General features: G+C 41.0%; 1 protein-coding gene across 8 annotated transcripts in view; it reads left to right on the forward strand.

The window, feature by feature from the left end:
• Window positions 1-24,526, forward strand: part of ARHGAP44 (Rho GTPase activating protein 44) — a 174,420-nt gene that overhangs the window by 82,273 nt on the left and 67,621 nt on the right. For 7 of the 8 annotated variants that reach the window (XR_002123895.1, XM_019641507.1, XM_019641503.1 and 4 more), the window contains exons 2-4: window positions 5,890-5,929; window positions 6,284-6,388; window positions 17,454-17,530. Coding sequence is in view for 7 of the 8 variants with exons in the window: in XM_019641507.1 (XP_019497052.1) it covers window positions 5,890-5,929; window positions 6,284-6,388; window positions 17,454-17,530 (222 nt within the window). In the remaining variant the exon portion in view is untranslated. Of the gene's footprint in view, window positions 1-5,889; window positions 5,930-6,283; window positions 6,389-10,745; window positions 10,849-17,453; window positions 17,531-24,526 lie in introns of those variants that run through there. The other variant, XM_019641510.1, reaches the window with a different exon arrangement.

The raw sequence follows: 24,526 nt of genomic DNA on the forward strand, positions 1-24,526 counted from the left end.
TTTCTAAAAGTGATTTTTACCCTGTGAGCTACTTAGAATTGTTTTAAAGTTTCTATTTTTTAAATTTTTTTTTTAAGATTTTATTGGGGAATTGGGGAAGGGGAACAGCCAAGTTGTTGTCCAATCTTAGTTGTGGAGGGTGCCGCTAGCTCAGCTCCAAGTCCAATCGCCATCTGGCCGCCCATCGGCAGCTTACGGCAGCTCAACTCAAGGTGCTGTGTTCAATCTTAGTTGTGGGTGGGCATAGCCCACCATCCCGTGTGGGAGTTGAACCAGAAACTTTGTTGTTAGGAGTACATACTCTCACTAGCTGAGCCATTATGCCACCTGTTGACAGCTCAGCTTGGGTGCAGCTCAGTGTCGATGTGAGAATCGAACCGGTGACCCTCTTGCTCAGAGCTCACACTCTTAACCAACTGAGCCACTCGACCGGCCTCTAAAGTTTCCAGTTTTTTAAAATTTTAACTTTGTTGTTATTGATTTTGACCTAAATTGCACTGGGATAGAAAATATCATTTGTGTGTCATCTGTCATTTAATGTTTGTTGAGAAGTGCTTTATAGGCTAGTAAGTGGTTAATTTTTTGGAAATGAATTGTTGCATGCATGAGAAAAATTTATATTCTATAGTGATTAGATTCATATGTGTCTATCAAATTAATTCTGTTAACTTGTGTTTTTCAAATCCTCTATATCTTCACTAACTTTTTTTCTGCTTTATCTCTCATTAATTGAAAGAGGAATGATGACATCTTCTTTTATGGGAAATTTTTCAGGGCTTCCCTGAGGGTCTATCAGTTTTGCTTTATATATTTTATGATTCTTATCACATATACCCAAGTTCAGAATTCTCATAGCTTTTTTTTTAAGATTTTTATTAAAATACAGCTAACATACAATATTATATTAGTTTCAGGTGTACATCATAGTTATTTAACAGTGCCCACTTAGTTCTATACAGTGTTATTACCACATTATTGATTTTATTCCCTATGCTAAAGAAGTGATCACCATGATAAGTCCAGCAACCATCTGACACTGTACCATGCTATCACAATATTATTGATCTTTCCCCCTCCTTTTTTAAAATTTTCAACTAGAGTTGACATTCAATATTATTTTATATTAGTTTCAAGTGTACAGCATAGTGGTTAGACGCATATAATTTAGGAAGTGATCTCCCTAACTGGTACCACTTGGCACTATACATAGCTATTACCATATTATTGATTATGTTCCCTATACTTTCCATTCCCATGACTATTTTGTAACTACCAGTTTGTATTTCTTCACATTTTTTCACCCTGCCCCCAACCCCATTCCCATCTATCACCCTGATAGAGCTAGTACCTATCTGGCAGCATACCTAGTTATTGCAATATTATTGACTATATTCCTTATGCTATGCCCTACATCCCCATGACTACTGTATAACAACCAATTTGTACCTCTTAACCCCTTTCCCTTTTCACCCATCCCTAACCCTCTCCCATCTTAAAGAAGTCTCTCTAAGATTCCTTATAATACAGGTTTGGCGTGATGAACTCCTTTATCTTTTTCTTGTCTGGGAAGCTCTTTGTCCTTCAATTCTAAATGATACCTTTAGGGCCGGCCGAGTGGCGCTGTTGGTTAAGAACTCTCTCAAGAGTGCGAGCTCTGAGCAACAGGGTCGCTGGTTTGAGTCCCAGCCCAAGCTGAGCTGCCAACAGGTGGCAGGATGGCTCAGCTATAAATAAATAAATAAATAAATAAATAAATAAATAAATAAATAAATAAATAAATAAATAAATAAATAATAGCTTTGCTGGGTAGAGTAATCTTGGTTATAGGTCCTGGCTTTTCATCACTTTGACTATTTCCTGCTAATCTCTTCTGGCCTCCAAAGTGTGTGTTGAGAAATCATCTGGCAGTCTTACGGAGCTTCCTTGTAGATAATTAACTGCTCTTCTCTCACTGCTTTTAAGATTCTCTCATTGTCTTTAACCTTTGGCATTTTAATTATGATGTGTCTGTTGTGGGCCTCTTTGGGTTCATCTTGTTTGGGGACTCTCTGCACTTCCTTGATTTGTATGTCTATTTCCTTTGTTTTCTCTTTGTTCCGTGGATTACTTAGGAGTGTTTAGTGTCCAACTATTTGGATATTTTTTCTTGTCTTTCTGTTATTGATGAGAGAACATACTGCATATGATTGCAGTTCTTTCAAATTTGTTGAAATTTGTTTTATGAATCCAAATGTTTTCTATCTTGATATATGCACTGGAAAGAATGTGTATTCTGCTGATGTTGGATGGAGTATTCTATAAATGTCAATTAAATTATATTGGTTAATGGAATTGTTATGTTCTTATATATTATTGCTAATTTTTAAAAAATTGAGCAGACCTATGAATTGTTGAGAGAAGGGATATTGAAGTTTCCAATTATAATTGTGAATTTCTCTCTTTTTCTTTTCAGTTCTAATCAGTTTTTGCTTCAGATGTCTTTCAGCTTTGTTGTTTAGTGCATACACATTTAATATTGATGTATCTTCTTGGTGAATTGACCCTTTTATAATTATTATGGTCCTCTCTGTCTCTGGGCATTTTCTTTGTTTTGATGTCTATTTTACCTGATATTTGTATAGCTACTTCTGCTTTCTTTTGATTAATGTTTGCATGATGTCTTCCTATCCTTTTACTTTTATATTTACTTTTAAATATAACCTACTTATATCATTATATTTGAAATGAGATTTTTGTAGACAGTATATAATCCACTCTGCCAATCTCTGTTTTTGATTGGCATGTGTAGACCATATACATTTAATATAATTATGGATATATTAAGGCTTATGTCTGCCATTTTAGCTTTTGTTGTATGTTTATTTTATTTTTTTGTTTTTCATTGCTTTGTGTTCTTTTTCTTTCTGTTCCATGGATTAGTTTACATTTTGATTTATCTGTCGTGTTTTTGAGTGTATCTCTGTGTAGCTTTTTACATATACGTAGTTTACCAGTCTATTAGTGTCATTATTTTATATTATATGAAATATATAAAATCCTCCCCCAGTTATAATATAATTGTATTAAAAATTCCCTCTACATACATTTAGAACCACATTACACAATGTTATATGCTTTGCTCCAACCATCAAACATAATTTAGAAAACTCAGGAAGAGAAAGATTATTGTATTTACCATTTTTGCTTACCATGTTCTTCCTTTCTGATATTTCAAGGTTCTTCCCTTTACTAATTTTTTTTCCAGTTTAGAGCAGTTTCTTTAGCAAGTCTTTAAGGTAGACAGCTGATGACAAATTTGGGTAGTTTTTCTTTATCTGGGAATATCTTGATTTCTTCTTCATCTCTAAAGGATATTTTCACTGGGTATATGATTCTAGGTTGACAGTTCTTTTTTTTTTCAGCACTTGAAAAATCGTGTAATACTTTCTTCTGTTCTACAGGGTTTCTCATAAGAAATCTGCTATAATCCCAAGTATCCCCCCTCCCCCAAGGTATCATTCCTCTCTCACTGTCATCAAGATTTTCTTTGTGTTTAGTTTATGGAAATTTGAATGTGAGTCTTGGTGTGAATTTCTTTGTGTTTATGCTGTTTGGGGGTTGCTCAGCTTCTTCAATATGTAGGTTTATATCTTGCCAAATTTGGAAAGTTCTCAGCCATTATTTCTTTGCATACTTTTCCAGCACAACTTTCTTTATCCTCTTTTACTAGGACTCTGATGATATAAATATCTAACCTTTTGTTATAGTCTTATAAGTCCCTGAGACTTTGTGTTTGTTTGTTTTGCTCTGTTGTTCAGACCAAGAAATCTTTATTGTGCTTTCTTTCAGTTCACTAATTCATTCCTTTGCCCTCTCCATTCTGCAGTTGAACCCATCCACTGGGATTTTAAATATTAGATTATTGCATTTTTCAGCTCTAAAATTTTCATTTCATTCTTCTTTATATCTTCTTTTCTGAGACTCTATTTTTTTATTTATTTCAAGTATATTTGTAATTGCTCTTTGAAGCATTTTTATAATGAAAGCTTTAAAGTTTTTGTCAGAGTATTCTAACATCTCTGTCATCTTGCTGTTGACATTTATTGTCTTTTTTTGTTTGGTTTGAGATTTTTCTGGTTCTTGGTATGATGCGTAATTTTTTATTGAAACCTGGCTATTGTGAGTATTATATTATGAGACTCTGGATCTTATTTAAACTTTCTCTTTTACCTGACTTTCTCTAAAGCCTGAAAGGAAAGGAAGAATTCTCTTACTGCCAAGTGGGAGTAGAAGTCCAGGTTCCCAACTTGGCCTTCCTTGTTCGCACTTCCCCAAGCGTGGGATACTCCTCATTACTCCTGGGTAGGAGTGGGAATTCTGATTTCTCCCTGGCTGAGAGGGGTAGGAGTGCCTCATTATTGCTCCCCACTTGGCTTTCATTAATACCAGAGTTGAGGGTAGCCTTGTTACCACTGGGTGGGGAGGAGGAGGAACACTTTGTTACCACCTGGTAAGGATGGAAGCCCAGGCTACCCGTTTGGTTTATATTGTCACTGCCCAGCAGTGACAAATGTCCCAGCTCCATACTCATTCTTCTCTGACACTACTACCCTAGCCAGATAAAGGGGGGTGATTTGGGTGCCTTGTTACAACCTGGCAAAGGTAGCTACTCCCTGCTCCCCACTGAGCCTTTGCTGATGTGGGTTGGCTAGGAAAACAGTTTTTTTTCTGTAGTGTTGGGCGGGAGTGAGCGGTTACTGTCTATAAATATTCTGTCTTGTTAGGCTGCCCCTTTCCTGATCCTTTGGCTACAGAGACCAAGCTCTCATTGGGTTGTTTTGTCTGCACCCATTGGTATTTTATGTTGCAGCCTCTGAAGCTCCTAGTCTGGAATATATGAAGTAAAAAATCACCACACCATTCCTTGGGTCTGGCAGTCCCTAGCCAGCCCACCTTCTCCCCACCTTGCAGTTTTCTTATGTTTGTTCTATATATAAAGTCTTAGGGTTTTGTTTGTACTTAGTGAGAGGAATAGGTAAATATGTTTACTCCATATTCCCAGAAGTAGAAGTCTTCTGATGTTTTAATATATTCTTTACTCTTCAATATTTCATACATGTGTTACAATCTTTGATAATTCCAGTCATTAAAGTTCTTTGGGGACTATATATGTTTTTTCTTCTTTCTCTGTACTCTTAGTCTTGGCGATTTGTTTTCATGTGAATTTGTACTGTGTGTGTGTGTGTGTGTGTGTGTGTGTGTGTGTGTGTGTGTGTGGAGAGAGAGAGAGAGAGAAAGAACACACCTGTATGAGAGATCAGGAACTGAACCTTATCTCCGAGAATCCCGAGGCAATAAATTGGGAATGCTTTGCTCTAAAGACAACTTGCATTCTCCTCTGATGTGAGGCTGGAGTTGCTAACAGGTTGGGACCACTTCAGCCTGTGTCCAAGTCCTTTCCCTGAACGTGTCAGTGTCAGGTTCAGGCCCCTCATTTTGGGAGGGCCTGGCACTGGTTACCAGGTCTCGGTGTTGCCGTTTGCATTTGTCACCAGGACTCAGATGCTATGTGTGTGTGTGTACAGTTTTTCTTGTTTGGGGTATAGGAGGGCAACCTACTTAATTCTGTTACTTAAAAAAAAAAATTGTCTGGGAACAAAAGAAGTATGTTTGCTGTCCTTCGTCTAAGTTCCAGTCTATAGCAGGAGACTTCAGAGTATCTTGTTTGCCGGTTATTTAAGGTTCCTGGTAAATTCCAGTATTGTCGATATTTTCTCTTGTTAGAAATTCTTGCTTCTGATGTTTCTATTTTTCTAATCTATCCATAAGTAAAGAGAGTGAATAATAGCTATGAGACTATGTTCCTTTATTTTTTTTTTTTCTGATGTGTTTTCCTTTTTTTTTCTTTAGGGCAGAAAAGACTGAAGTTCTGAGCGAAGACCTTCTTCAGGTAAGATTGTCACTGGCCTTTTAGCTGATAGACATCAAAGATGTCTTCCCTTTTAAAGCCAACCCATTCATAATGCTATTTAACCTGCCCAATTGCTCTTCATACAATTTATTTAAAGACATACTTTATCCTTAACAATAGTACCTTGCATGTTGAATACAGGAGCCATTTAAAGCCATTTCATTTCACAGTCCCTGAGTTTGCAATTGCTCCCCCCAGAATTGGATGCTGTCTCCCCAGCAGTCCCTCTCTGCAGAAACAAGGTTCAGACTCTTTTCCCATGATTGGCCCGACCTTTGACCCCCTTCCTGCCCTTGGCCTCATTCAGTGATGCCCCCACTGCTCTGTCTGCAGGTGGAGAAGCGCCTGGAGTTGGTGAAGCAAGTGTCCCATAGCACGCACAAGAAGCTCACTGCATGTCTCCAGGGCCAGCAAGGGGCAGAGGCCGACAAGCGCTCCGTAAGTGCCCTCCTAGCACCAGGCAGCCTGAAACTTGCCTGCAGATTACAGGGGCCCCACTCCTGTGGCCCTGTTTGGTTTGTCTATTTATACAGCCGCTTCTATGTCTGAGAGTCTACCTGAGGTGTGGCAGCCCCGCCCACTTCTTCCTCCTCTTGAACCAAGCCTAAAGCACTCCCCACCCTCACCAGGCAAGGTGTGGTCCCCCTTTTGTCATCCCCACCTGGGGCAATCGGAGGCTCCCAAGGGCGCGCTTGAGATCCCAATTTAGGGAAGGTTTAACTTAGCTCTTATCCCTGATATAGCTCATTTGTGGATTCCACTCTCCTCAATAGTATCTTGACATCTCATGGAAAAAATTATACTGTGGTTTTGGAGGTTCCATGTGACCCATAAAGACCCTTGAAACTTGTTCCTTTAATAAAACAATAAAGAGAGCCTGCTAAATGAAGGTACTCTAATGTCTTTGTGTATAACCTACATTAGTAATAACAGGCATTGCCCAATGAGATTCCATTGGGCAGTCCTTGGTATAAACGGTCATTGCAGGCTTACTTCCCTATTCACCGCCATCCCCCTCAACTCCACCAAAGATGAAAAGATATTCTTAGATACTCCCTTGACTTTATAACAGGGGATATGCAATCTAGGAGGTTTCTTCCTCCTTCCTAGAGCTTACAATCAACATGTTTGGTGTCTGTTTGGCTGTTTATCTGGCCCAGAGTTACTGTGGACTTTTTGCTTCCCGGTGCTCGCCCAGAGCACCTCCCCCCTATGTTGGCCTCATTTCTATTGACTGTCATGTAATGTGCCCTGACACTTCATCCCATCTCAGTACAAGAACCTGCTCCACCTGCTCTATCAGTCACTGCATTTTCGTCCCAGCTCTGGTTTCGTTTTTCTTCATGTTCCCAGCAGGAATCATTTAAGTGTGGTAGAAATAAAATGTTCACAGCTTTGGAAAATGTCTGTGGGAATAATTCTGCATCTATCAGGAATTTCAGCAAGGGGAACCTGAACAGTCTAAAGGGAGAGTTTGCAAAATTGCTTTGGACATGAAACTCTTTAATCAAAGAAATCTATAATGCAGGGCTCCAGGAGCCGTTCTTGGTGGGGGCTCACAGCCAGGCCTGCCTGTGACCCACGTCCTTTCTTTTGTTCCAGGAGGCACTCTTTTTCAAATAACTGGTCTCTAGTCCAGTGTATTTCGGTATCAAGAGTCGCCCCTGAATGTTACCGCCAGGGGCTTGAAACTGGCCTTTGGTGTGGATTACTACTAGCATTACTTTTCTGGGATAAGGTAAAGTTACCTGGATTTGTCGAGTTTCAATTGGATTGAGGGTCTTGCAAATTATATCAGTTAGGAGGCATTTGGCTCCCTGAGTGTTCTAAAATACAGTGTATTAATAGAAAATTTGAGACATGGCAAGGCCAACAGGTCAGGGGATGATTAGCACTGAAAAGATAGTTTGTTACTTACATTTCCCCAGAGGAGGGGTGCGTGCCATGCCACTCAGGGCCACGCGGGGAAGCACCAGGGTCAGTCAGGAGGAAGGGGGTGGAAAATGTGGGCAAGAGCCTGTATTGTGGTTTCCAGGGGAAGGAACAGATGAGGCAGGGTAAGCAGGTGTAGGATTGGCTAGTTTGAATCATTTAGCAGGCATGGGACATAGAGACTGCCCTTAGTTGTCTGGAACATGGCCCTGAGGTGATTAGGGCAGGTAGATGGTGGCCTGGAGTGTGGGAACTACATAAAGGGGGTGGTTGGGATGTGGGCTGTGGATTGGTTAGTTTGAAAGACATACTCACGGGAGAGTTAGTTACTATCTCTAGGAATTGGCTAAGCCAGGGAGAGGCAGTCTTTCCAGGATTAGCAAGACCTCAGATGTCAAAGCCTCAGAATACAAAAAAAAAAAAAAAGTGTTAATTTAATACACTGATTAATAGTGACTTCAGCAAAGGCACTTACGATCTCGCTCAACAAGATGACTGAAGTAGCCGGTCCCAAGATTCGGTCATCAGTTTTGGTTCAGAATTTCTGCAGTGGTTGGGCTCCCCGTTATAGTCATAATGTGGCTGCTGCAGCTCCAGGCATCACTCCCTCACATAACCACAACAAAGGCAGGAAGTGGGAGGTGCTCAGAGAATGAGCTGTCCTTGCAGGCTCTTGTCATTTTTATCAGGGAGGAAAAGAAATCTTGACCAGAAGAATTTCTTTTATGTCCCCCTAGCTACAAGGGAGGCAGAAAGGTGATTATGTGTTGGAGAGAAATGTGTTTGTCAGGACTGGCCCGTTTGACCTGCTGGGACTCATACAATTGGGCTTCTGTAGCAGGGAAGACATGCGGCAGCTGTGGTCAGACCCTGAGGGCTACCGTCACCTTCGGGCCAGGATTACATATAAACTGGGCGCCTATTTAGTTGACCTGGAAGAAGCCTGTGGTGGAAGGAGGCGCTCAAACATGCACAGATCCGTGATTTCACTACACAGACTTCAAATGCTTCATTTTTTCAGTGATTTTTGAGCTGATCGGTCTTAGGACTGAATAAAATGACCTGGCTGAAAAGAAAGTCAAACAGTGAGTTAAAATATTTAACAATCACAGACCTGCAGGGGGAAAAAAAATTTCCAAGGCTAAAATACTTTTTTTCTAAAGTAACATATCGAGAGATTTAATGGGAAACATGACACTTTTCAATTGCTGTAAGTACTGAAATATGTGCCCAGTTCTTTATGATTATTATGGTTATTGGGTAAGGAGATGTGTCAAGATCTAAGGAATAGGTGAAAAGAAAAAAAGGCATAGCAAGAGGGAAACTTAAAAAACAAAAACAAACCAACAAAAAAACCCAGAGAACAGAAGTGAGGGAGGGGGAACTAATGAACAAACACTGGCCAGGGCAGTTGGGTGTTAAGAAAAGGTCAGGAGGTGGCCACTCAGAGTGCATGAGTCCCCCTGCAGTGAGCATGTGAAGTCACAGAATCTGTCAAACTAGTCATAGACTCTCAGTATGGGAAGGGTCTTTAGGTTTCTAGTCAGTGTTTTGCAATTTATTTGAGCACATACACGTTATTGGCTTTTCATCATTTGTCTCTTAACAAGCTCATTAACTCTTTAGGAGTTTAGTTACAATTTCCAACACTAAAACAGTTATCGTACCAAGGCGGTTTGGCCCCAAAAGCTGGTGCTGACTGCCATGTGGGGATGAGCGGAAAAGTGGGGTTTTGTTGCCACTATCTCAGTGACCCGAGCAGTATTACCTGGTGGGCTCTGAGTTACACTGGATTTCTTACATAAGGTGGAAAATAGAAAGGACTTGAATTAGGTTTCCATTTTGCCTTCTTTAGTCCAGGCGTATCACTCGTCTATTCATAGCGTTTTAAGACTCTCAGCGTAATGAAAATGTTTTTTCACCATCCTTGCATTTCTCATAGGAAGTCACATTGAACAAGTACACTGTCAGCATGTGTAAGTATTTCTCCACCTTACTCAACAAATAGGAGGTACCGAGTCTGGCATGCAAAGTAGTGTACAGGCCTAGCGCTGAGCACACTCAGTAGGATCTTTGTCCTCCGGAAGCACGCAGCCTGGAGGGAGGCAGGCACCACACACTTACAGTGCATCAGTCAGCTCATGGCCTAGTGCTTAGAAAGATACTAGGAATTAAATAGTAAGATTTCCATGAGGAAGTAGCCTGTAAGGACAAGCAAAAGGTGGCAGCACCAAAGGCATCAATGAGCCTCTAGGACAGGCGATGGCATGTACAGAGTTCCCAGAGAGTCTGGCGTTTCTGAGAAACGTGAAAGTGGCCAGAGTGATGAGGAGAGGGTCACAAGAAGGGACTGCAGGGGACCCGAGCTCATCTTGTAGGCCACAGGAAGAGCAGTGGGAAGCTGGTGTTCTAATCTGATTTATTGGTGATTGCGGGAAGAATGGATTGATGGGGCGAGGGCTGTGGTAAGGATAAGGGACAGTCAGGCAAATATGGGAGCAGTCTCAGTGAGATGCAGGAGGGCAGGGAAGAGGGGGATAATCAGCACATATGGTGGACATTAGAGGCGGAGTATCTCGGACCCGGGAACTGAATGGGTGTGGGGGTTCTGAGGAACGCAGAGGGATTTCAGAGTCCCTGGCTGGAGCGACTGTCCATTCCATGCGAGCTGATGAGATCACCTAGGGAGACAATACAGGGTGAGAAGACAAATGGGCCTTGAATGAAGCACCCCGGGAGCTACAGTATGTTAAGCTCTCACAGGAGACTGGTGCTGTCAAGCCACCCACGTGCTCAAACCTAAACCCCGACATCACCACTCAATCTTCCCTTCCTGTGCCCCTGACATCCAGTCTTTCACCAGGTCCTGCTGGCTCTTCCTCCCGAGCGGGTTCGTTGGCTTCAGTGTTTCCCACCCTAGTCCCTGCAGCTACCATCTCTCGCCTGAACACAGCAGTTCCCAGCAGGTATTCTGCTTTCCCCTCGGACCTCCAACCCCTTCACAATCCACTCTCTGCACTAACCTGAGTGTTTAAAATGGGAGGCACATGATTCCAGCCTCCTGCGTCCGTCCCACCAAATGAGTCCCGTTGCAGAATAAACTTCCAGCTCCTTGTCTTGGCCCCGGCATCCTGATCGAATGTCTTCACCGACATCTTGGAGCTCAGCTCTTGCTCCTCTCCCCGTCGGTCGTCCTCCAACTGCACTGACCTGTTACCGAGCACGCCCAGCTCACCTCCTTGGAGCCTTTGTCACTACTCTGCCCTCCATAGGGAATCATTGTACTCAGCATCTTAGGCCAGCAACTCACTGGTTCTTAGCTCAGCTGTCACCACCTCAGCACACCTTTCCCCTCCTACCTAATGTGTTTGCTCCTTCCTTCCCCCAATCACAGCACCCTGCGTTGTTTCCTTCATAGCACATACTATTACCTGAAATCATTGTGATCGTGCATTGGCTCGTGTGTCTGTTCCCCATGACTGATGTGGGTGCTCCGTGGGAGCAAGGATGTTGTCTCTCCACCATGGCTGTATTCTTTATGCCCAGAACAGCCTGCCACAGGTTGGGCCATGCCGAAAATAGATTTGTGGCATGAATGGAAGGCCCATGCGTATTTCAGGCGTGGAAGCTGCCTAACCCATGAGCAAGCCAGTTTGAATCCTTCCTGTTCTACACAGAAGCAATTTAGTATGATGGTTTTGAGTTGAAGCCCTGGGATCTGACCATCCCAGGCTGAAACCCAGCTCTATTGCGCTTGACCTTGGGTGAGTCAGTTATCCCTATATGCCTTGGTTTCTTCACAATGGCAATGACAATAGTGGATTCCTACACAGTAGGGTGTTCGAGAGTTTAGTGAGGTAATGCATGTACTTGCCTAGGACAATGCATAACATAAATACATATTACAGGACCATAAGCTGCTGCTGTTATTACGGCTTCACTGTTAGGCTGAAATGACCCCTGAGAACTGCTCAGCCCTGAACAACAAATCGAGGCTGTGTTTTTTTGGGCATGAACCACAGAAGAATTGGTCAGGCTTGGAATTAGAAAATAGTAGACAGCAGTGGGGGAGGGAAGGGAGTGGGGAGGAGTCAGTGAGTGTGTGTGTGTGTGTGTGTGTGTGTGTTTGGGGAGCAGAATAGATATTAGAATAGACTTTCTGTCTGAGTCATCCTACAAAGTATTGCTTTGCCCAAGATAATTTTAGACAGAACAGTCATCTCCAACCAGTCAGACTGACTACTTCCAAACCCCTAGAGCATTCTGTCTTTCCTTCCCTCAATTCTTACAGTTCTCTCAGCACTCTAGAATCAGTGAAACGTTTATTCGAATGGCCTCTCTTTGACCTGGAAAATCGCTGGCCAGGGTGAGGCTTGCTAACTAAGGTCTTTTTACCTGGGCACTAATATTCACCTGCGTCTTAGGTGACTCTCTCAGCCTAGATCCTTGTCAGTGGAGGGAAACAAACTTCAGAAGCTTTTCTAGCTCTTTGGGCAATTTAATCCCTCTAAGAATAATGTCCTGATAGGCGAAGTAGGTAGGGGTGAGCAGAGTTGCGGGGAGAGAGCTAATAACGCCTGGGTTGTAGGCAGTCATTAGGTGCAGTGAGATCAGCACAGGGCCCCGCATCTACGGAGTCCTCAGTTTTTCCCCTGTCTCAGATAATTTCTGTAGAAATAGGAATAATTTGCAGTCTATTGTGGGCTGCAGTCCTTTACCTTCTCCTATGTACTGCCTTTGATTACATCCCTTTTGGACATGAAGGAATACCACCTGAATCCAGTTGTCTTTTTTCTTTTGGCGGCTTCCTTCTACTTTCTTGATTCTTAAAGCATCTGCACAAGTCAAAGCTCTTCATGTATTTCCACGGACGTTTTATCCAGTGAACCTCCCACTCCCACCCTTGGAATCCAAGTGCTTCTGTTCTCCTTGACGTCTCTCCTAGAGTGAATTCTTCCTGTGAGAGTCACGCGTGCCACAAGCACAGGCCCTGGCTTGTGACAGTTACACTCTCAGTAGAAGACTTCAGTACATTTTGTGATCTTCATTCAGTGATCTACCTAGCCATTAGAAATAAAAAAAGAACAAGGTAACTCTATATGTCACAGCAGGAAATGACCTGAAAGAGCTCTCTATGTGAAAAGGAGAAGAGTCATAGAGTGGTGTATATAGTAGGCTAACATTTGTGGGGGGAAATGGAGCTACTAAAAATGGGCGCACACACATGTACACACTTGGATGTGTTGAGAATATTCATGGGAGGATACACACAAAACCTGGTCTCCAGTGAGGGGGCCAGGTGGCTGAGAGCTAAGAATAGGGAGACTTTTGGCTGTAAACTGTCTAGCGCCTTTGAGTTTTATGCCATATAAATATATTTCCTACTCAAATTAATTCATTTGTTTAGATAGATATGATAGAGAATGAGAAACAAACAGAAAAGTTATTCTCCTTGTTAAAATCTTAAGAACTGTTGCGTTGTCAGAAAAGTCATGACACATTTTTGCAACGAAAAACAGAAAAAATACGTCATGACTTTCCCGACAGCCCAATAAAAGGCAAATGGAAACAGGAATAACTTCCTCATTTTGTGGTACTTTGTCACTTAATATTTCCCTCTTTGCCACCTTTGAGCATCTCAGAATCATTAGTTAGGGTGTTAGGTGACTAGAAGAGACTAGGAAATAGTGTTGCGGCCCTGGCCCAGGAGGAGCAGCTCCACTCACCCCACTTCAGGTGGTTTCTCACTGTGGTCTTGGGAGGACAGACACTCGGCTGTCCCTTCCCCATGTTCCCTTCAGGACTCTGGTCAGCGCTGTGGTCCTCAGTGGCTCTTGTTCTGTTGATCTTTTTCTTTGCTTCTTTAGTCACCAATGGGAACAGTTTCTGCTCTGCTTATTGACAGGACTAACTGGACTAATACTTTTCCATATTTGGAAAAACTGCGTTTACCAACTGGTAAATATATTTCCCCCAAAGATGTCAACTTTCAGGCTATGAGAAGTTCCCTCTAGTCTGTTATTTTTAAGCAAGATCCTCTCTTACTTGGCTTCCTTGTCAAATCCTGAAGAAGGACCCAGAAAAGCTGCAGTCCTGCCCTGCAGGTGGGTCACGGGACTCTGGATGCTGAGCATGAAGCAGAATGGTCTTTCTGTGTGAGCTGACCAATACCACAGTTGTGCTATCTGACATTTTGGGAGCATCTCCCCCCGTCCCACCTCCGAGCTGTTGTTCTCAGTCTAGTTGTGGAGGATGCCGCTCACTGGCCCATGTTGGTATTATGATCACTGCGTTCTTCCCGGCTGAGGCAGTTGATCACCTGCCATTGGACAGCCACTCACTGCAACTCACGCTGTCCTCCAGCTACTCACTGCAGCCTAGCTCCAGGTCGAGTTGTTGTTCACAATCTTAGCTGTAGAGGGCGTAGCTTACTGTGCAACTCACTGGCACATGTGGGAATCGAACCGGCAGCCCTGTTGTTCAGAGCTCGTATTCGTAACAACTGAGCTATCCGGCTGCCCCTGTGGGGAGCATCTTTACTGGTCAATTATTGGGATATTTTAGGAACTTGCATATTAATGACCTTTCTCAACTGGTTTCTGTAAACCAGGTTTCTCAGCTTCGGCACACTTTGTGTTTTGGTCTGGATAATTCGTTCTTTCAGGGGACTGTCCTGTACATTGTAGGATGCTTAGCAGCTTCCCTGGCCTCCACCCACTAGATGCCAATCATGTTCTTCATTTTGTGACAACCAGAAATATCTCCAGACATTACCCAATGCCCCTCAGGGGACAAAAATCACCCCTGATTAAGAACTCTTATTACCTTAAGCCATGTTCTCTCTGCGAGCGTAACAATAATACCTGTTCAATTCCTTTTTTCTTCTTTTTTAGCCACTTAAGACATTTTTCTAAAATGTGCTTTAAACAACTTTTTTTAATAGGTGAGGTGGGAGTAGATGCTCTCCTAAGATACTGTTTCCTGTGCCTTTAATTAAGTCTTTAGAAACTTTTGTAGGACAACCAGAGTGGTGTTTAAATTTGGATGTATTATATTTTAATACTGAGTTGCCTGGTCTAGTTTTTACCAGGAAGAATGTCCCATTTTACTTGAAATGATGGTGTAGTAAGTTTATCCCATGAGGGGAAGGCACCTGACGTCAGTGGAGTAGATGAGTCTAAGGGCAAGGAGGCCTGATCCACACAGGTATCTTGGGCTCTCTCTACCTGGACCTACCTCAGAAACCCATGAACTTCCGTATCACTCTTGGGGGTTGACCCACCTCCCAAGATCTTCCCTGGAGCTATCTCAGAGGGTGCAGGTCTCCTGGGGATATTCAAACCAGCTTCCTTAGTTGTAGTGGCTAGAGCCCTAAAAAATCTCCAAGTTGATCCCTCTCTCAAGTTGTCTGTCTCAGGATTGGGGTTATTTTAATTTGATCATGCTGTCCTTAATGCTTCTGGTGGTCTTAGAATGAAACCCCAGCGCCTGCCTCCGGCCTACAAGGCCCACACGATCCCACCTCTGCCCTCTGTTCCCACCACTTTCCCTGTCACTCACTGTGCTCCACCCACATTGGCCTCCTTGGGGACCTCAAGCTGGCCACACTATTTCCCACCTCTGGCCCTTTCACTTGCAACTTGCTCTACCTGAAATGTTCTTTCCCAAACCTTCTGGAGGCGTGGCTGACTTGTTCTCTTACTTCAGACAGCATCTTAAATGTCACCCACTCTGAGAGGTCTTCCCTCATCACAGCCTCATACCCCACAGCTGCCCACCCTACCCACTGTCCTGCTTTCTCTTGTCATAGCTCTTCTGACTATTTGAAATGGCTTCCTTCATAGTTTCTGTATTTATTATTTGTCTCCCTCCACTAGAATGTAAGTTCCATGAGACCAGTGTCTAATCTCTTTCACCACTGGTGTAGTAGCCGGGTAAGCACTCCATAAATACTGGATTAGGAATGAATAATAGCTGAAGCTGTCTGTGTAATAATGCAAGAGGCTCTGGGCTGGATGTAGTTCAGTTACTTTCCATTTGAGGAGCTATCTGTGTAGCAATGTGGACTGTAAGCCCTGAGGCTATGCTAGTAGCTCTCACCCTTGTTTTGGGGTGTGCTGGGTGGTGTAGGCTCGGTAAGGAGGGGCTGGGGCATGCGACACGGCTGTGGCAAGTGCTTCTTCCTCCCTCTCCCTCCTTGCCCACAAAACATACAGTTTACCATCTTAACTATTTTAAAGCGTACAATTCAGTGACATTTAGCACATTCACAATATTGTGCAGCTACCATCGCTGTCTAATTCCAGAACATTCTCATCACCCAAAAAAGAAACCTCCTACTCATTAAGCAGTTAGTCCCCATTCTTCCGAGTCCCCCTACCCTCAGCTCCTGGCAACCACTTATCCACTTTCTGTCTCTATGGATTTGTTTATTCTGGATGTTTCATATAAATAGAATCATACAAGATGTGCCCTTTTTGTCTGGCTTATTTGACTTAGCATGATGTTTTCAAAGTTCACCCATGTTGTAGCATGTGTCAGGACTTCATTCCTTTTTATGGCTGAATAATATTCCATTATATGGATATGCCACATGTTTATCCACTCATCTGTTGAACAGTTGAGCTGTTGCCACCTTTTGGCTATTGTGAATAGTGCTGCTATTCACATTCGTACACGTGTTTTTGTTTGACCATCTGTTTTCAGTTATTTTGAGTATATACCCAAGAGTGGAATTGCTGGGCCATATGGCGCTTGTTTGACCTATTGAAATACTGCCAGACTTTCCACCGTGCTGCACCATTGTACATTTCCACCAGCAATGCATGAAGAAGGTGCCAACATTCCCACATGCTCCCCAATACTTATTTTAAAAAAAATCTATATTGTTAATATTATTATAGCCATACTATTGGGTCGTTGGGAAAGTCAAGACGCATTTTTGCATTGAAAAACAGAGAAAAACATGTCTTGACTTCCCAACAACCCAATAGTATGAGGTTGTGTCTCACTGTGGCTTGGATTTGGATTTCCCTAATAACTGATGGTGTTAAGCATCCTTTCACGCTTCTTGGCTATTTTATGTCTTCGTTGGAATGTGCCTTTATCTTGAAGCTTATGCTTTTCATATTGTAATTGTGTGTGAACACTTTTTATCTCTCTTTCTCGACCATAAGCTGTGTCGTTTACAAAAATGGGGCTAATCCACTCCTCATGCGAGAGACTGGTTTTTGGAAATTAAAGCATTGCTCAAATTTTTGTTTACAATTTTTGAAATTTTCTTTTTTTTTTCTTGCTGCTATCCCACTGTATGTTAAAACACAGCATGCCCACCTTAGGCTTATCTTCCAAATTGGCAAATTTAATTCAGCTATAATTTTTTGAATTTTGACATCTCTGAGTATAACCCATCATTAAATCCTATACATTTTTAGGTGTTAAACATATTTTAAAGGCATTTTGTTTCCTAGCTAATATAGTATCTAGGCTAGTCTTTGACCTTTTGCTATTTTAGAGTAAGCAGGTGACTGCTGAAAGGAGTTTTCGTTACAACCTTTTTTTTCCTTTTCAGAAAAAATTGCCTCTGACAACACTGGCTCAGTGTTTGATGGAAGGGTCAGCTATCCTGGGAGATGACACTCTTCTTGGGTAAGGTGACACCATGTGTGGGTTTGCCAACTCTAGATAAGTCCCCACCCATACAGAGGGGACTAGAACTGCCCAGGGAACCATTGAGGACACCCTCCGTGGGCCGGGTGGAGAAGAAAAGGTTGCCGGTGAGACATCAAAACCGCAGTCCCCCAAGTTATATTTATTGTCTGTGCAGCGCGGCAGCTCCCAAGTGGAGAAATTACCATAAAACTGCTGCAGGACGATTGAAATCCCTCGGGCTCCCGCAGAAGCAAATATGAATCCTCTCAGTGTCACATGTCAAAACTTACGGGATTCCCAGAAGAACAAGCCTTGCGGATTTTGAGCTCACAATAAAAACAAACTAAAAATAGGATCGTCATGAGAGAGAATGCTCAGGCACACTCAGTCGGAGAATCAGTACGCTCAGAACTAAAAATAATAGGAGAGTACGAAAGAAGATACAAAGGAATTATGTTTAAAGTGAAATTTAAAAATTTAGTAAAGACAGTGTTTGCTCTGGCGGCATATATACTAACATTGTAACGATACAGAGATTAGTATGGCCCCTGTGCAAAGATGAATTGGTGAAGCCTTCCATATTTTTAAGAAAAAAAAATTGTAACTATGTGTGGTGACAAATGTTAGACTTATTGCGCTGATCATTTTGCAGTATGTATCAATACTGAATTATTGTGTTATACGCCTGAAACTAATATGTTATGTCTCAATTATGCCTCAATTTTAAAAATTAAGTAAAGACAAAATAATCCTTGACAAAAGAATCAAACAATATGAAAAAAAGAATAGGCAGAATCAAAGAAAAACCCAGTAGAGCTTTTTAAAATTTGAATTAAACTTACTATAATTTAAAATTTTAACTCAGATAAACTGAAAGTCGCACTCAAATAGAGAATTGGGGAACTTGTAAACAGATCTGCAGTCGCCACCTAGAATGAACAAAATGAAGTACAAGTGATGAGGATGTAGGCGTTGTTAAATGGAGAGGCGTGGTGATAGCATGCAAAACCAGGTCTCATAGCAGTTCCTGAAGAAGAAAATATAGGGAAGGGGAGTTTCTGGTTGAATTTTTCTTTTCTAGATTTGAAAAAAAACCATAATCTTTAGATTTAAGAAGCACAAAAAATCCTGATTGAGATCAGCAAAAAGAAATCCATCCCTGAACATGTAGTAAAACTAGAAATTATTAACCAAAAAAGAGAGATATGTAAATTTAATTAGAGAAAAAGAGAATTACCTATAGAAGAGCAATTAGACTGATAACAGACTATTTATTCACCAACCAAAATCAATGCCAGGAAATAATGAGGAAAATCTTTAACTATTGAACAAAAATGTAAGAAAACTAAATTCTGTGATAAACTAAGCCATTATTGAAGAATAAGGGGATAATGAAAATATTTCCGGGCAAAGATTTAGAGAATTTACTACTCGTATATTCTCACCAAAAGACCTAGTTTAGTTTATGTGAAATAGATTATGTCCAGAAAAAAGGAATGAAATACAAGTAGGATAGTATTAAAAATAATAATAATAAATAATTAGTGAATGTTGTGTGGTAATGAAAAAAATTCTTTTTTTCTCTACGCATTTTCGGTTCCTTTACTGTGGCTCTGCAAATTAAATGGGCAAAAGACACATTACCAAGAGAAAGGCATACACATTTTATTACCATGTGCAGTGTGTACACATGGGAGAATTCTGTGATTAGTACAAAGGGGTGGCTAGAATTTGGGCTTATAGAGCATCTTAACAAAAGCACAATAATTTTTAGAGACATGGCAAGACAAAGGAACGGAAATTTGAGCTCCTAAGGAGACAAATTGTGGGAAGGAAAATATATGGGGAAACCAACGGGCTAGTTAGTAAGGGTTGTTTTTGCTTTGGTGCCTTCTCTGGGTTGATGAGAGTCTAGAGCTGTTTCTGGTGATCAATTTTTGTCCTTCCTGGTAGAGAGGGGAAGGGGGACACTTTTACAAATTTAGATCCTGCTTTTAGGCAAATGGTGGGGGGCAGAGAGCTTATTTTTATATCTGCTTAATTGCCTTCAGCTCCAAATAATCCTTATGCCATGGTGGCATATTTTGGGGTGGCATATTCTGCTACCCTTCAGTGTTAAGAGATATAAATAAGCATTGAATTAAAAGTAGCAATGTAATAATGATTAATTTGGTGATCCTGTAAAGCAAAGTGAAACTAAAATACTAGAAAATAGTAACATGAAACATTGGAAGGGGAATTCGTGTTTTCATCGTTCTTATATTGTTGGAAAGAAGAATAAAGATGTTACATTTAAATTTAAAGCAGATGTGCATGTTACAAAAGTAAGAGTAGCCACAAAAAGAATAGAAATAGAATGTATAACTTCAAAACTAGTAAAAGGATGAAATGGGAAATAAATAAAATAGAAAAAAAAAACGTAGAAGGGACTAAAAGAAAAAAAATAGGCAAAGAAAAGCATAACAAATAGAAAACTGAAAATGAAGGTAACAGCAATTTCCGCATATATATCTGTACTCATCAGAGATGTAAATGGTATAAACTCAACTGCTTATAATATATAGAGAATCTCAGGTAGATAAACATGAAATTGTTCTATGCTATTTCTAAGAGTCACACCTAAAACGTGACACAGCAAGGTTGAGAGTAAAGGGATGGAGGACATCCAAGTAAAGACGACAAACTGAATACACACATCTAATTTTGTTCTCTTCCAAATTCACTACACCAAAGAGATTTTTTTTCTTAAAAGATATAAATCCACAAAGGCAGGAAAAATAGCAGACAAGACAAAATTTTGTGAACTGTAAAACATATGATTGACTGGGAACTGACTTAGCAAGTCCTTGAAATCTGACTCCCAAGCCAGAGGAGGATATGCAGAGATCCAACACCATTTACCCCTTGAGATACTTACAGGGCTCAGGATTGGTACACCAGGCAGCTCTGGACTAGCGGGGATTGGGGGTAGGGAGGTGATTAAAATTATGAGCGTGGGTTAAAAGCTAGTCATGTACCGCTTGGATTGCTCACATCCAGCACTTATTTCACCTCTGGGAGACCTTCATTCCCTCACCCCCAATCCCAGCCGAATTCTGGAGTTTTATTCTCTAGAGAGGGTAAAACAGCATCTTTATGCTGGGGACACCAGGTAAGGGTACCAGTCATAAGAAGAGTCTTAAGTGATCTGATACAGATGGATGCTGAGACTCTTCAGCCGTCTTCCCCTGCTCATGCAGCCGCCAGTCCTCTACTCACTAGGCAGGAAATTATAAAAAGCCTCCTATACTGGTGTCTGACAGAGCAAAAGGGATGAACTAAAGACCGGAAGTCATTGAAGGAGGCAGTGCTCTAGCCAGTGGCACAGCTTGATCATCCTGCAGATGAGCTCACAGCTGATGAGCCTCACACACATTCTTGGAGCTGCTTAGTCTTCACCCTTAAGTATAGACAGACATCAGCGATCACCAGACATTTGAGGAAGGTCTTTCACCTGAAGTCTAGACACCAAAACAATTGGGAAAATAATTTTAAAAGTAAAATCAAGAAGAAATAGATATTGTGTGAGGGAGGAAAATTCAGAGAAACTATCACTTATATTTTCAAGGAAGAAGAGAAAATAATGCATCCCTTAAATTAAAAATAGATTGTTAATAAAAAAATATTAATAGAAAAAAACATTCAGAGATCAAAAGCAAGCTCATAGAAATGAAAAATAAGAAGTAGAAGATTTGGAAAATGAAGAACTCTAGAAAAGAGAGCAGGAAGGCAATGACATGGGAAATAGAAAAGTCAGAAAAATAAAGGAAGTCTTAGGCCTCAGTGAAAGGAGTTCTGACAAAAGAAAAGGAAGAAAAAATATATAATAATAATAAATATGAAACAATGTTGTAGAACTGAAAGACATGAATTTTTATTTATAAGGGCCCACTGAGCTAGTAGAAAAAATTAAACCTATGCCAGGGCTTACCGGTAGTGAATATTAGTGACAAAAGATTCTACAACTATCTAGACACAAAAATTGTCACATACACAGGATCCAAAATCTGAATGCTTCCAGACTTGCTAAAAGCAACAATGGAAGCTAGATTATTGAGCAATGCCTTCAAAATTCTGAAGGGTTATGATGCCCTGCATAAACTTCAGTATCCTACTTAGCTGTCAATCATTGTAGAAGAAAATGTGTGACATGCAAGGTCTCAAAAATTGACTTTCCACCCATAATTTCTCAGGCAGCTAAAGCTAGATGTGTTTCATAATGAGGGAGTGACCAAGAAACGTAGACATATAGGAAACAGGACATTCAGAACAACACAGAGAGAGAGAATCCCAGGAAATGGAGAGGGGGGGATTGCCAAAAGACAGTTGTGCCCAGGGGTAGAAGGAGAACTCAATCTAGATTGATGCAGGTCTGGGAGAGACTAATTCAAGAAGATGAAATTCATTCACATCAAAAGTGGTCCAGCGTCTTAAGAGACAAAGCAAAGTTGCAGAGGATTTAGGGTTCAGTGAGTTCCATAGAAAACTAAAGAAGCAAATCAAAACAAGGCAATTATTCCCTCCAGAGAGAACAAATAAATGTGCAGGAAAGACCAGTAATGATAATATACTACCCAGCTTTACTCTGAATAGCATATGGAGTTAAAATGCTGTGTAAATCTGAAACATCTACTGATATAAATAAATGGAGGGAGGGGAAATGTAAAGATAGCTAAATTCTCAGTTTCCGTAGTTGACAGTCTATAGCTAACACTTGAAATTTAAAAAAAAAATTAAGTAGCATTAGAAATACAGAGGCAAGTAACAGAAAAATCCAATAAAGACACCATTAAAAAGCTACAAAAATAAACCACAGTCTGGGAGTTGACATTTGTAGCAAATACGAGGTCTGACAATTAAGTTCGTGAACTTGTTGCAATGATGTTGCTAACTATTTTGGATATCAGAGTGATTATTCATTATGAATTTCTACCAACTGGACAGTTAACCAAGTTGACTATTTGGAAATGCTGAAAAGGCTGCATGAAAAAGTTAGATGAGGGCCGGCCGAGTGGCTCAGTTGGTTAAGAGCTCGCTCAAAGGTTTGAGCTCTGAGCAACAGCGGTTTGAGTCCGGCCCAAGCTGAGTTGCCGCTGAGCTGCCAACAGGTGGCAGGATGGCTCAGCTGAAAAAAAAAAAAAAGTTAGATCACCTGAACTTTTCACCAACAATTCATGGCTCTTACATCATGACAATGCACCAGCTCACACAGCACTGTCTGTGAGGGAGTTTTTAGCCAGTAAACAAATAACTGTATTGGAACACCCTCCCTACTCACCTGATCTGGCCCCCAATGACTTCTTTCTTTACACAAAGATAAAGGAAATGTTGAAAGGAAAACATTTTGATGACATACGGGACATCAAGTGTAATACAACAACAGCTCTGATGGCAGGGCCATTACAGAAAAAGAGTTCCAAAATTGCTTTGAAGGATGGACTAAGCACTGGTGTCGGTGCATAGCTTCCCAAGGGGATTACTTCGAAGGTGACCATATTGATATTCAGCAATGAGGTATGTAGCACTTTTTCTAGGATGAGTTCACGAACTTAATTGTCCAGTCTCGTATGAAAAAGAATTTGAATCCACTGTACGTCCACACACATATCTGTAGGTATATAAAGATCTACAAATAAATAGATCCCAATATGAAAATAGCCAAAGACTATGAGTAGGCACTTCATGGAAGAGGGATCCTGAATAGCCCAAGACATGAAAAGGTATTCAGTCTCACCAGTAGTCCAGGAATGCAAATTAAAACCAGAATGAGATTTTGTATCCACCAGTTTGGCAAAAACTGAAATTCCTGCCAGTACTAAGGATTGGCAAGAGGGCAGAGCATTAGGAAGTCTCATTTGCACTATTGAGAAAAGTCAGTGTTACCAGTTTCGAGAGCAATTTGGTAATCTCTAGTTAGGTTAAGGTCTGCACATCTACTGTCCTTTGCACAGAAACGTTCTCCCACATGCAAAAAACTCCACATCTGTCTGCAGCACTGCACGTGATAGGCACAAATTGATGATGGGGTGGGGGCTTCAAAAATGGTGGCATATTCATAGAATGGAATTCTATACAGCAAAGTGATCTAATTCTGTGTGTATTGTGATGGATAAACCCCAAATATAATGATGAATTTAAAAATCAAGTGATAGAAGCCAAGATTCAGTCTGAAACCATTAGGTAAACTTTTGAACTGGGTGATGCAATATTATTATATATTGTATGTGAACACACATATTTAGTAAAAAGTATAAAATATGCATAGGAGAGCACACCCTAACTCTAGAATAACAATGACCTCCTCTTGTACTTTTATTGATATGCAAAAACTTTTCGCAGATAATGTATTAGAGCTGCGGTTCTCAACCTTCCTAATGCCGCGACCCCTTAATACAGTTCCTCATGTTGTGGTGACCCCCAACCATAAAATTATTTTTGTTGCTACTCTGTAACTGTAATTTTGCTACTGTTATGAATCATAATGTAAATATCTTTTTGTTTTCCAATCGTCTTAGGCGACCCCTGTGAAAGGTTCGTTCAACCCCAAAGGGGTCGCGACCCACAGGTTGAGTACCGCTGTTTTAGAGAAATGTACACTTGAAACTTATATAATTTTACTAACCAATGTCACCCCAATAAATTTAATTTAAAAAAAACCACTTTTTTCCATGAGTTTCAATTAATATGGTACCATGCAAAGAGAGGACTGCCTGTATACCATTCAGGGGAAATTAACATTTTTGAAATGTTGTGTTCTCTCATCTAGGAACGTAGTATAACTCTCTACTCATCCAGGTCTTTTGTTATATGTTTATAATTAATAAACATTTAGAATGGTTTTTCCATTGGATAATTGTATATTCATACTATATTAAGTAAATTTTCATGGCTTAGGAGAATATTTTTTCCCTTAGAGCCCACTAAAAGTGAGTTTTCAATAGACTCTCATAGAAA

This window comes from Hipposideros armiger, unplaced genomic scaffold (assembly GCF_001890085.2).
Source record: "Hipposideros armiger isolate ML-2016 unplaced genomic scaffold, ASM189008v1 scaffold_61, whole genome shotgun sequence".
Lineage (NCBI taxonomy): Eukaryota > Metazoa > Chordata > Mammalia > Chiroptera > Hipposideridae > Hipposideros > Hipposideros armiger.